At 42.2% G+C, this 14022-nt stretch overlaps 1 protein-coding gene across 4 annotated transcripts in view; it reads left to right on the forward strand.

The window, feature by feature from the left end:
* The first annotated feature begins 6783 nt into the window (after nt 1–6783).
* LOC111143103 (solute carrier family 22 member 15) overlaps nt 6784–14022 on the forward strand; it is a 79952-nt gene continuing 72713 nt past the window's right edge. For 2 of the 4 annotated variants that reach the window (XM_022496582.1, XM_022496581.1), the window contains exon 1: nt 6784–6941. In XM_022496582.1, coding sequence (XP_022352290.1) covers nt 6855–6941 — 87 coding nt within the window. In that variant the 5' untranslated portion in view covers nt 6784–6854. The remainder of the gene's footprint in view (nt 6942–14022) is intronic. The other 2 variants (XM_022496580.1, XM_022496579.1) reach the window with 2 other exon arrangements.

Below are 14022 nucleotides of genomic sequence, written 5' to 3' on the forward strand. Positions count from 1 at the left end.
TCCTGAGAAAAACTGTTCACTTGCATTAGATTTGCGGGAGACCACGTGACTAAAAAAAAGGTGACAGAAGCGTCTCAGCCCTGGTAAGAGCAGAAAATGAAGCCGCGAATATTCAAAATCTTGCGCTGGAAAAGACAACTGACAGAAGGATTTGATTGGTTCTGGTCGACTGTCCGGAAGACACTCTTTTCACACAAATGAGAACGATCAAGAGGAGTTTATATTGTTGAAAATGCATTATGATCTTTTGGCTCAAATAGCTGTATGCCAGTAAACGAGGGATTCAGGGATTCCTTTGGTTCTGAAGATCAGGCAGATTCTTTTGTGAATTTGTGCATTATTGTAATTTTCTACTGAGTGACTTTCATTACTGGGGATGACGTTGGGCTCCATTCTTCCTAAGGCAGATAAATACAGGACTGAAGAAGATTGACTGGATTGCAAAGTGCTTTCTGATTTACTTTGTCCACATTGTAACGCTTGGATTTGGGGTTGGTTTCATGATCAGATAGTAGAGCAAGCATGCAATTTACAGAGTCACCAGCTCCTCTTCTTCACCCTGGCTATCCAGAATTGCAGCCAAGAAGGAAGTCTTCCCTGGAATGCAAGTGTCCAGGCAGAGGGAGAAGGAGAGGCGCTGCGCTGCTGGCTTAATGCCGTATTCCTCACACCCAGAAAGTCCCCCAGGACAGAGGAGTTGCTCAGCAAGTGTTTGTCGAATGAATCTAATACTTAACATTTTCGGAATGCTTTAGGATTGGCGACTTCTCCTATCTGAGATTGAATAGATCACACTTGATTCTCTGAAATCACTTTGGTTGCCTATTTTCTGAAAGCAACGTCAGTTTTTGGTTTTAACTGGGAGAACCAGTTGTGGTTAAAACTCTCCATGTGCAGGTTATCATCGGCTTTGAGCAACACTCAACAGCTGAGGTGGTGAACACAGTTCCAAGAACATCCAGATTATAGTCTGGGGCAACATGGAAGCTCTTGTCCTTGTACAGGGTAAATGTTCACCCGTTCTACTGCATTGTAGTCCCAGTTAATCGACCCCATGAGTAAAGGAAATTCATCGTTTCGGGCTGTATTCCCTTGTTGGGTGACTCCCATGTAAGAAATAGTAGCAGCAGCCCCAGGAACAACAACATGAACATTTTCATTCAAGCTGAGCACTCAGGAATGAGTTTGTTGAATTAAATGAATGTCCTATTATCTTAGCTCAGAGCCTCTTGGGACAGCAAGTAAAATTGGACTCAGCAAGCAAAACACTCTACTATCTAACTTCACACACAATTAATGGCTGATTTCCCTCATACTCCATGTCCCTCTACCATAACCTCTTGAATTTTAGACCTAACTCTACTTATCCTCATTTGCTTTTGTTTTTAATTTAAATTCAATTAGCCAACATATAGTACCTCATTAATTTCAGATGTGGAGTTCAATAATTCGTCAGTTGCATAGAACCTCAAGTGCTCATCACATCATATGCTCTCTTTAATGCCCGTCCTCTTTTCCTGTATTGCTAAGGTTTAAGACATGGGAATGGCCAATTTCTCTCCACTAATTTAGATTTATTTTAGTATATACTTGTCACCCACTAGAGAATGGTTCTGAATGATAGTTGTTGGTTTGGGGGACTGGTTGATGGAGACACGTTCGTCTCCCTGCCAATTCCATCTGCTTTTTGCTTCTCCTCCCTCAGTCTTCTTGCTCCTTCCTCCCAGGAGGGAGGCTTCCTTGTGATCTGGTTATTCCCATCATATTTGTGGTGTTTATATCAACTTAATGTTGACAGAGGTATTTGTACTTCGGTTACCTTTATGAAGGTATGTTGCCATGAAGTACTAACAATGAAGGGTTATCACAGCATGAAGGTTTATGCAGAAGGGAAAATATTCTTTAGATTTTTAAGGAAGATAGTAATTCTCGGTATATTTAGGCGGATCTATGACACTGATTTCCCAGGACTTGAAACAACACTTGACATGCATGAAGTCTTATCTTGCACACCAAATTTCAGTAGCCCTCCAGGACACCAAATTACCAATAGAGCAGAAGACATGATACAGTGGGTAGGTGTGCAGCTTTTAGAATAATTTAGAAAGATTATAAAGATTGAGTCTTTTTGCTCAAAGCGTTATATAATTTACCAGATAAAGTTTACCGCTTTTCTCCTCAAATCCCCCAAAGTGTGTACTGACAGACACCCTATTCTAAACATTATTTTAATTTTTTATTATTAAAAAAAAAAAAAACCCACAATTCTCATCACTCCTGATAAAGGAAAGATTCAGGTACTATAAAATTATGGTAGGAAAGGGCTTAAGAAAAATAAGAAAAGAATAGTCAAATGGGGAAAATACGCTCTCAAAATGGAACTCTTTGCTGAGAGCCACAGATGCAATACCTTGAGCCTCAGGAGAGCTTTAATTAGTACCGCTCTTTCTTCAGCGCATGCTCAGAAGCTTTGGTGCTGACTGTAAATTAGGGCAAGGAAATCCAGCAGGGGCCTGGGTGGGTTAAGGGGGAAGGGCAGGATCTTAAAGGGGCAACGACCATTTAAAAGAGCAACGTCAGTCGGAGCCACCATTCCTGTCCTGGGCTCTGCAACCCACCACTACCAATCTACTCCAACCTCTGTGTTCCCTACCTCAGTTAAGAGTACCTCCATCTTCCGAGTCATCAAGGTCAGAAACATAGGAATCGCTTCTGATTTCTCTCTCTTTTGCCTGTGCAAAATGCAGTCACTATCAATTTTTGAAATTTTACTTTAAATTTGACCTCACTTCTCCATCTTTATTATTATTGTTCTGGTTTAAGCCCTCAGGTCCTCATTTGGTTCTTGCCTGGGTCATTACAGCAGTGTTCCAACTGGTGTTACATGGTTTTAACACTGCTGTCAAGTCATCTTTAAAAATCATACCACTCTAGCTTAAAACACTTCAGTGGCTCCCTATAACCTGTAAGAGAAAGTTCAAGCTCCTTAGCAGTGCATACTTGGCCTCCATCAAGCCATCAGATCTTATTTCTGACAATCCACAGGTTATACTTTCTGTTCTCATGCTTCCCAACTGCTTTTAGCATATATGTCCATATACATCTAATATAAGATGAATTAATATATAAACTTTTAAGAAGATAAACTAAACTAACCCAATTTCTACTTAACAATTTAAGTTAGCTATATATCATATGAGTATTAATTTATAATTTTTCATTCCCCGTACATCATAATGTCAAAGAAAAATTTTCAAAAGTTAAACTGTGACTCCCTTACCAATAGAGAATGAACCCATGTCAAAGATTTTATTTTAACTGATGAAAGAACCAGTACTCTGGAAAAGCTGGTGCTAAGAACACCTTTCAGGCACTGGTAATTTAAGGCACTGGTAATTTCTAGAAAAAAATAAGTATGTTAAAATGGGATTTCTAGATTTGTACAAAACAAGTGAATGTTTTATAGGGTAATGAAATAATAGGTTGTCTTTTCTATTGAACATAATCTTTACATCTCTACCAAACAAAAATTTATATGGAACTGCAGAGTATCTGGACTCTAATTTGTAGTAAACACAAAGTTAACCACAGGTAAATTCTCTTAGAGTATTAAATAACTGTGGGGTTGGCCGTTAAATAATGCTTCATTACTACATTAGAAGCACACATAGTCTTCTTCTTACTTTCTTATTATTTCCAAGTGCAGGCTAATTTTTCTTAACAATAGAAGTTTTTAAATAAAACACTTCAAATTTTCTCCATCAATGGTTTAACACCACAACAGTAACTTCTTGAGTCACCTAACAAAGTTTTCCAGAATATAACATCTTTACGTCCTCTTATGTTTTCTCAGATAAAGCTTTCTTGGAATTGTTGGGGAGAAAACATTTTCCTTTAACCATTCTAAGTTCTTTGGCTGGTCTAATAACATAAGGTAGATTAACAGGAGAAAAACATTTAATTTTTTTCATAAAGGGAATATGAACAAGATATCCAAGGACAAGCTGGGCATTTGGGGCTTATATGCTATCCTGAACTAAAGAATGGGATAGGGGCCTGGGATTTCAAAGGGGTGAAGGGTAATTCATAGGACAGTAAGAAGAGCAAATGTTTGGTAATTAGATGTTTATCCTGCCATACAGATAAGTCTTTCAGATTAAAAAGTTATCTTTCGTAATCATTCTCTTTCTGGGATAGGCCTCCAATCTAGGTTCTTTTAGGTAGTTTAAAGGAGAGGAAATCTTGAGTCTGCTGTGCCTCTACTGCCTTCTGCTAAAAAGAGTGAACATGCGGAAGGGACATATTTTGGGGAGACTTGTTCTGCATCCCTTCAGAATCTTTTGTAGGTTCCTATGAGTTTGAAAAGAGAATAGAGGTAATTTTAAATAACAATGAACGTTGTAGAAGAGTGTACGGTCATGTAGATGTTAAAAATATAGGTGTAACTACCGAAATAATGATGATGATGATGATGATGGTGGTGCAATCATCATCATGATGATGGTGTAGATCCCCAAAATAGCAAAACGAGAAAAGGGCAGGATGAAAATGGCTTTCGGACTCCAACAGATTGCCAAGAAGGGGGAAAAAAAAGATGATGGAAAACAGAAAACAGAAAATGAAATGGTAGAAATAATTCCACATATATCACTCACAATAAGTATAAATGGATTTAACTCACATGTTAAAAGACAAAGACTATCAAATTGGATGGACAAAGAGACCCTCCTTCCATAAACATGCCTAGACCATAATGAACAAAAAAGGATGAAAATAAAAATTACAAGAAAAATAATACCAAAAACCCTTGGATGCAGCAATATTAACATTAGACAAAATAAAAATCAAGACAAAAAGCATTAAAAAAGAGCTATTTTATCATGATAAAAGGAACGATTCAATTGGTACTTTTATGAACCCACAGAAATAAAAAGACCTTGATAAAAACTCAAAAATGATAAACACTTCAGAAGATTTTGACACATTTATTAAGAATTGATATATCCAGTGGTAATACACATTATTTGAATACTACCAACGAGCTTGATCTAATTTATAGAGAACCTTACACCCAAACACATGGAGAATATTTTCAATACACTCAGTCCATTTTTCTAAAATGACTGCATACTTGGTCACAAGAAACCTCAAACAATTTGCAAGATTTAATATCAACTCTGTTCAAAAAGCATTTAAATACTTAAATTAGTAATCAGCAATAAAAGAATTGTTAAAAAATAGCAATAACATTTACTTGGAAACAAAAGAAAGAGAAAGAAAGAAAGGGAGGGGGGAAGGGAGGGAGGAAAAGAGAGAGAAACAGAAAAACTCAACAAATAGTTCATTGGTTTAAAGAGGACAGTGCATGGAATGGAATATTCCAAACTAAAAGCAACAAAACCACATGACAACACTTGTAGATCAGAACAAAGAGAAATGCATAACCTGAAATACAATTATTCTTTTAAAAAAGTAAAAATAAAAGCAAATAAGCTAAACTTTCAAGTCATGTAGCTAATAAAGGAATTATACAGTAACAAAAGTAAGGAGAAAAAGAATTCACATAATCCACAAAATAGAAAACAAATACAAGAAGAAAAACCGCAAAATAAAAATTGGGTTTTTTTTTTTTTTTAAAGATAAACCTGTAGCGTGACTGATAAGAGTGAAAAATAAACAATAAACGATGTTAACAATGAAAAATAGGGCATAAATAGAGCCAGAGCATGATTTTATAAAACCTTAAGAGAACAAGCTGAACAAGTTTATTACAGAACAGAAGTAACAGTCGATAGAGTAGAAACATTTTTAGAAAAAAAAAAAAAAAAAACTGATTTAAAGAAAGAAAGAAAGCCATAAAAATTTATGTAGTATCTCCTTCTATCTACCTCTGTAAAAAAAGGGATCACCCTGCAAAACTAGCCAATCCAGATGGCTTCAAGGAGAGCTTTATCAAACACTTCCACCTGGTTTCGGGAAACCACTGTGAGCTTCCTGCCAAATATAGACGAGGACAGTAGGAAGAAAAGAAAACCGCAGGCCTATCTCACTCTCTGAGATGTGAAAGCGTAAATAAAACATTAGTTGGTCACCTCTTCAGTCCACAGTGTGTTGGGGGTCATGGCTCCGACTAGGGAATAGTAAGCAGCTGTTAAAACCAGGCTCAGGAGGTGCGGGAATGAGGGGACTTAAGACAGGCGACCGGTCACTCTGCCCTGCCTCGCCAATGCTGCCGATCCTTCAAACACCTTGGCATCCATCACCTCCTGTCCCACACCTTCACCTTCGCTCTTTTGTACTTCCTTTTTCCTTCCTGCCTATTTCTGTTTGCAAATGAATCTCGCGGCTTTGCAAGAATTTGTTTACCGGTGACCTCTACAAAGCTAGCACAGAGTAGGACTGCAAACAAAGCCTGACCAGCACTCTTCCCTGAAGTCTCCAGAACGCCCCCAAACCCCCCGGATGTGGGCAACAGGACAAACAATGCAGGGCCGCCCCCAGGTCGCCCAGTTATCGCGCCCCCGCCCCAAGAGGGCTCGGGTGCCAACTGGCGCTGTTTCCGTGTTTCTCCATCCACGAGGATGCCTCACCCCGAGCCCACTTCCTCTTCCCTCGCCGCGAGACGGCGCGCCCAGCCATCCCGCTTGGACCCGGATCCCCACCAGAAAGCCCCGCGGCCTTGTACAGCTGGGGCAGCGCCCCGCCCGCGCAGACGCGCTGCCCCGCCCGCCCGCCAGCCCGCACGCTCCCGCCCCCGCCCCCGCCCCCGCCCCCGCCCCTTTCCGGCTCTGACCCCTCTCCCGCTCCCGCTCCGCTCAGCGGGGCCGAGCCCGGGCCGCCGGGCCAGGCTCGCCATGGAGGTGGAAGAGGCGTTCCAGGCGGTGGGGGAGATGGGCATCTACCAGATGTACTTGTGCTTCCTGCTGGCCGTGCTGTTGCAGGTGAGTCCCCCGCCGCTCCCCACCTCCAGCGCCCCGCTTCCCCGCCTCCCGCGAACCATCCTCCCCGCCCCCCCGCCGCGTCCCTGCAAACCCGGAGGGGCCGCGAGTCCCACTCCGCCCCGCGCGAGGGCCGGCCTGGGCCGCAGCCCGCCAAGGTCGCGGGCGGGCCTGGCCTGCGGTGCCCGCCCAAGCCTCAGAACCTGCCCCCTTGGGCGGTTCCGCCAGGCCCACCCATCCCGCCGCCTCGAGTGGGAGAAGAAGGGGGAGAAGGATGAGGGGTGTACTTCAGCCCTTGAGCTGGGGAAGAGATGATGCCCAGTTCCGCGGTCACCTGGACTGCACCGTGAATGCGCGAGGGAGTTGTTTCTCGCTTGTGGCTACGTCACCTTGGAATCTGGAGCACAGAGAGAGCTCTGATCACAGGCTCGCGAAGGTCCGGTCTAGAGCGGCCTCCTTCAGGTCTGGGTATCTGGATTCGAGGGGGCTTCGTGGCCAGATGCTTTCCGTGCAGAGCCTTGCTTCCTCTCCGCTTTAAGTTCTGCTGGGTCATTCTGCCCAGAGACCAACCTCGGGCGGAGACTTTTCTAAGTTGAATAATGCCATTTTACACCGCAAATGCCGGTTTTGTATGCTCAAGGTCACTATAGATACACTTTGCCAGGAAAGAGTTACTCCTCCTTTGCCCATCTAAATGGCCCATTTAACATCAATTACTGCTCCCAATATTCTAAAGGCAGTTCATTCACAAATTCTTTATTACAATCTGCTGTGAGTCAGTCATTGTACTACTCCTTTAGTCAACACATATTTAGTGAGTGCCTACCTACTACTATGTGCTTAGCAGGGACTACAGTGATGGATGAATGGAAGCCCCTTTCAGGTGAAGCTTGCCTTCTAGGCGCCGAGGGAGGTGGACAGGTAAATAAGTACAATGACCCTGTGATGATAATTATTCTAGGGAAAGTACCAGGAAGTCCTGAGTCTGACCACCACTCCACCAGCCAGTTGCTTAAACCTGGCATAAGGCAACGCTCAACAGGCAGATAGGGGTGTGGGGGAAGGTACAGATTGTCATACTGATTCTGTTTCCTGTTAAAATGTTCACAAGTTTAGTTGGTTCTCTCACCAGCCAGAAGAGCTGTTCCAATGATGGACAGATAGATGGTATGTGTCCTTTTTCTAGCAAAGCAAGTTCTCAGTTCACAAATATGCAATATTCTGAAGTTCCTTTAAGTTCATTCTTTCAGCTTTAAAAGTAATTTTCCTGCAGGAGAAAAACTATTTTCCTAAATCACAAAAGAATATTCAATACCTAGAAAATAAAATTGTATCAGAGATGCCTGTTGTTCATTTATAATACTTTTTCTTTGAGAAAATTCTTTTTCTTTCCTCTTCTAACTGAGAATTCCCGGCACAGGACTCCTTTTCCGAACAGTGCCATCCCTGCCCCTATCACTACACTCTGACTGCTGTCATTATCTTCTTACAGGCCTACAGAAAGTAAGTTTACCTTGAGGGGGTGCAGCACTAAAAAGGCTACTGATCTGGGCTCAGGACCCGTTGTTTCCCTCACTTACTTTCTTTATGGCTGACCCAGTTGGTTAGTGTTGTACCAAAGAACTTGAAACCTGAAAACATGACTGTTCACGGATGCCTGCCTGACATGTGGTCAGTATTTGCCATCAAAGAACCAGGTCTTAAGAGTGTTGGGAATGAGTGGCTTTATCTTTACGTGTGAGCTGGAAGGTGCCCTGTCGTCGTCTGTCCCAGCAGAATAGGTGCGTCACTCCAGGCAGAAGTGAATCCTTCCCAGCGGTACCTGTTTCTGAGGACTTAACCACCCTTTAAGATATGTAATCCACATGGTCCTGGGGTCACCTAGAGCTATCCTGGATGTGAGAGTGAATGGTCACCAAAGATCTCTCTACCAAGTCTGTTGTTGGAGATGGTTTTGGTGAGGGTTGGCCTGTGGAGTGGGAGTCTGGGAGCCCCATTACACAGTTGTAACATGATGCTTTCACCGTCTTGTGGAGGTTGCTTCTTCCAACAGAGAAAAAAGTTAAGAAGCCCTGTTCAGAGTAGGCTTAGATGGGAGGTTGATGTTTGCTTTAAAACCCAAAAACCCTGGGGTGCCTGATTGGCTCAGTTGGTGGAACGTTGATCTTGGTGTTGTGCGTTCGAGCCCCATGTTGGGTGTCAAGGACTTAAAAAAATAAAGTCTTAAAAAAAATAAAAAATAAAACCCAAAACCCTGGTCTCCTGTTGCCCAAGGAACGTAGAGACCACCTGTGCAGCAGCCCTGCCAGGGAGAGAGAGCCCTGCCTGAGAGCGCTGCACGTTGTGGATCGGACTGCCAGACAGAGTCTCTGCTACGGCAGGAGCCTTTCCTGCATCTGTGGTTTGGTAATGACCATCCCCAGCTGAGAAACACAGAACCAAAGGGACAGAGATGGCAAGTTTATATCCTCTTGAGTTTTCTTCCTTCTGGGGCCATTAGTATTATTTTTAATGGTTTAACTCCCTTTCCTTCGAACATATCCAAGTGCAAACTAAAAGGACAAAACCTCATTACAAAGCCGACTCTTAAAGGTCTTTAGGTTAGCTGTTTTCTTGGATTATTGATAGCATCATGTGGCCCATCAAAAGTTACGTCAATATCCAGTTTCCTTTAGCTAGGAGACAAATCTTCACACTCCTTGCAAACCACAATCTTTGGAATCTCTGTAGTGGTCAACTTTCAGATACGAAAAGAACAGAGGCAGATTTTGTAGATTTCTCTTCGTATGATAAGATGCAAATGCCCCTCACAATAGTGCTGTGCGGTTTAAAAATACAGGAGTCAGAAGCTTAAAGGAAAAAATAATTGCCTTATGTAAAAACAGTTATCTTATGAACAAGCAGTAATAGTTTGTTTTGCAGTTAGAGAAATTCTTACTCTCCAGATATATGTGCCTTCCCTTGGGTAAGAGCTATTTGTGGTACGTAAATATGAATAATTCTACGTACTTTATTTCTGTTTCTATTTCCTGACAGTGATTCAGACTTGACGCCATCATCATTATTTGGTGTTTGCATCTGTGTATATTCCTTTGCCAGGCTGTCTGGAGGAGGAGTGTTGGAATACAATTTTTTGTTTTTGGATCCTTTTAGACACAAAGTGAAAAGGGATCCTACTTCTTTGTTCTGAGCCATAGACTCCAGCTCATTCATCTTCCTAGGGATCACGAATCACAGATTGTAGTTTGATTTGCACAGAATTTAAAACATCCATTAGCCAACATGTAACCTGTAACAAGCATTAGTTTCACCAGCAAAATTGTTATGACACTGTGGACCTGAGCTTGAGGTACAGGCATCTGGTATTCTGGAACGCATTATTTTAATGTAAATGCTTAATAACCCCAACCTTATTTATTAGATCCTGGAGCTATCAGCGCATTTAAATCATTCATGCAATAAATGTCTTTCCATGGTGTCTTAGAAAGAGGACTGATTGACCAGGTAGTGTTGCCGAAGAGGAAAGTACGTCAGTCAACACGTGAAAAGATGTTTACCTTCACTGGCCATTTGAAACAGGCATATTCAAATGACTATGAAATATCATTTCGCACTTACTAGATTAGCAAACATTAAATAGTCTTACAGTCCAGGTGTGATGAAAATGAGACATAGGAACTACCGGTTTAGAGAACTAGTTGGCATTGCCTAGTACGATTAAAACCAAGCATTGGACTCCTAGGTGTGTGTCCTCCCAATGTCTCTTGAACCTGGCACAAGGAGATCTGTCCAGGATGTTTATTGCAGCACCTTTTGTAATAACAAAAATGAGTAACCACCTAAATGACTCTCGGAAAGGGACCAGATATTTAAAGTGTGGTATAAATTTGTTAGAATGTGAGAGTTAAAGTGAATGAACCAGATCTATAAATAGCTACAGGAATGGATTTCTAAAACCCAATGTTAAAGGAAAAAAATAGCCATCAGGATGTATACAATGTGACACATAACTTCATAAAACTTTGTAAAAACATAGGAGACAATACCATATTTGGTTTATGAATGTATATGGACAATGAAGAAGTATAACCTATAGAGTAGAAGGCTCTACACCGAATTCTGAGATTGGTTACCTCCAGGGAGGAAGGGATGGGTGGGAACGGGTGGGCTGCAAAGGAGATTTGCTCTGTGTTCATAATAATTGTATTTTAAAAATCTGAAGCATATATAATAAAGTGAAACTAGTTAGTTGTGATGGCGGGTTCATGAATTTTATTTTGTTTTGCTTCTCTGTGTTAAATTTTGAAAAAAATGGTATAGAAAAGAAGATGTGCTTACTTAGAAGAAAATGCTACATTCACAGTATGAGATTAACCGTCCACTCTCCTTTTGCTATTCCTTTAACCAGTTAGCGCTGGGAATTGTGGTATGTGAGTTTAACATTTAGGAGCGTGAGGTAGAGGGAGTTTTGTTCAGGGTGCTTTATTAAACTCTGTGTAGAACCACTGTCACAATGAATGTGTCCCACCTGCTTGCCTTTGCCTCTGTGTCTGAGTCTCCCCGGAAGATTCATGAAAAGGCTTCTCTCCGTGAGGGGTCTCTGAGGTGGTTTCAGCCTCTCAACCACAAGCAGGTAATGAAGTTCCTACCGTCCATATTAGTGAAGACCTCACCCAGTTAGTCATTAGGGCCAGCCCTTGTGCCTCAGGGGCTTCTCACCAGCACCAGGGGGTCAGCCGTGATGAGAATGTAGGGCATTAGTAAGAGCTGCTGTGTCATGACTCCAGAACAAGGGAACCTCTACCAGGGTTCTCTGCTAGTCTGAGCAAGTGTTACACTGCCCTCACCCTTAGATTTAGTTCTGTCTGCCCTCAGTGGCCGTGAGTTTGGGTGATAACCCGGGGAACCTTTGCTGGTGTTCTTCCATCCCTTTAGATGAATGGGGCACCATAGTTCAGAGAGACCAGAGCTATGCTTGCCCCCCAAGTCTGGCCTCAGGAAAGCTGTTGTCTATAGACAGACACTGCCCCCTGGCGTAAAGCAGATGAAGTTGCAAACTGATCAGACCAGATTTACATCCGGGGAGTTGTTGGACATACGGGGAGCCCCAGAGAGGTTTAGCAAGCTCCTCTGAGTCTCGGGCATTCTCAAGAATTGGGATGTGCCTTGGAAAGCAATCAGCTCGACACCTCTCCAGCACCCAGATCCCCAGCACCATGCCTGCCATGGCTTCCCACAGCACAGCTGCTTAGCCTGGGCCCTGACAGAGAGGATATTCCCTTAATAAAACAGTACACACACACACACACACACACACACACACACACACACACACACGTCATTGGAAGTGTGAAAACAGGCAGTGTGTGACAGAAAGAACGCTAGGCTGGAATGCTGTGACCCTGTGCTGTGAGATGGCCAAGTGAGGTCATATAGGTGAGCCTTCACTAGCCCATAGCACAACTGTGCTCGGGGAAATGGCTGGATCATGAAGGTTTAATTCATTTGTTCTGCAAGTTCAGGATTTCTTAAAGTTGCCCAGTGCCTGGCATTTGGTTGGCGTTGTGTCCATGTCACCTTGAGGTCTGCAGAATAGGAGCTTGGCTCTTCGCCACGGTCAGAGGCTGCCTTAGGAGGGGGACCCAGCAAACCCCAAGACACATGCAGCTCAGGAGTCTCCTCTCTGATTTCCTTAACCAAATGCTCAGACTTCTGACATCTGCACTCAGGAATCTTATGATGCTCATCAAGTAGTATATGGTGATTGTACAAAAAGGAAAATAGAGAAAAGAGAAAAGAAGAAAAATAAAACACATCAGAACTTCACCCATCCAGACATGAAACGTGCTCACATTTCGGTAGATTTCCTTCCAGACTTTTCATTATACAAATGCATACGTTTGCCTTTTGGGCATAAATTTGGATCTTAACCTGATTTTTGTCTCTCAACAGTATTATGAATGCCTTGCTCTGCTCATAAATGAGCAATCACATATTTTCTAAAGGCTAGGGCGCAGTGTTCCAACATAGGGCTGGACTGGAATTTGCTTATTTCATTCTTTCTTGTTGCAAATGTAGGCTGGTTGGTTCCTCTTTTCCACAGTCCTGAAACCCATGCTCTTAGGCCACTGTCTGGCTGTGGTATGCACTTCTCCTACTTGGATGTTGACCATGCTTCCCAAGCTCAAGTTTCTCCTGATGCTTTGCTCACTTTCTCCCCAGATGTTCTTTGTTCCAACTTTATGGGTGGAATAGAAGTGTAAACTTCCTAAACGTACCTTCCTTTTACTTCAAAATTAATTTTGATCCTCACTTATCATTATATTTCTCCTCAGTGTCCAAGAGGAAGACCTCTCTCCCCTCCTTCTAGGGATATCCTCTCACCTTTGTTCCGGAGTCTCTATTACCCCATCAGTCATTTCTAATCTTTCCTTTTTAATTTAAAATTTTTTTTAATTTAAATTTTGTTAGTGAGCATGCGGCGCAGTATTGGTTTCTGGAGTAGAATTCAGCGATTCATCACTTACATTTAGTATCCGGTGCTTGTCATTACAAGTGTCCTCTCGTCATTGTTAACCTTCTGACTTTCTGCATTCTCTGGTGTCCCAAAGAATGGCTGGCATGGTGGATTTAGGTGGTATATGAACGTAGTATTAAATATAGCATTAGCTTATAAAGTGAGAGGGTTATTCCTTCCCTTGTTACTTAATCTGTCTTTTTTCTAAGAAGAAAGACTCATTCGGTGCTAGCACCTCCCAAAACATTTGCCAGTATTTCTGTTTTAACAAAGGGAATGAACTACAAGTAAGAACTATAGAAGAGGTCAGTCCTTGGCAGAAGACATTGCCTGGTTGGAATGTAATGACATTTTTCTGTTTTCATTTTATTTATTACTCATTTTCTTTTAAAACTTCTTTTTAAATTATGAAACATTTCCAATGAAATACAGGAAATAATGTCACAAACACACATGTACCTACTTCCAGATTTGGTAAGTGCTAATATTGGGCCATATTTGTTCAAGATGGTGTCAGTCACAGTTCAACCAGAGAGGCAGGAAGCAGAACTCCTGGGATGGGGACCC

This window comes from Enhydra lutris, unplaced genomic scaffold (assembly GCF_002288905.1).
Source record: "Enhydra lutris kenyoni isolate GAN:26980312 unplaced genomic scaffold, ASM228890v2 scaffoldscaffold9, whole genome shotgun sequence".
In the NCBI taxonomy this organism is placed as follows: Eukaryota; Metazoa; Chordata; class Mammalia; order Carnivora; family Mustelidae; genus Enhydra; species Enhydra lutris.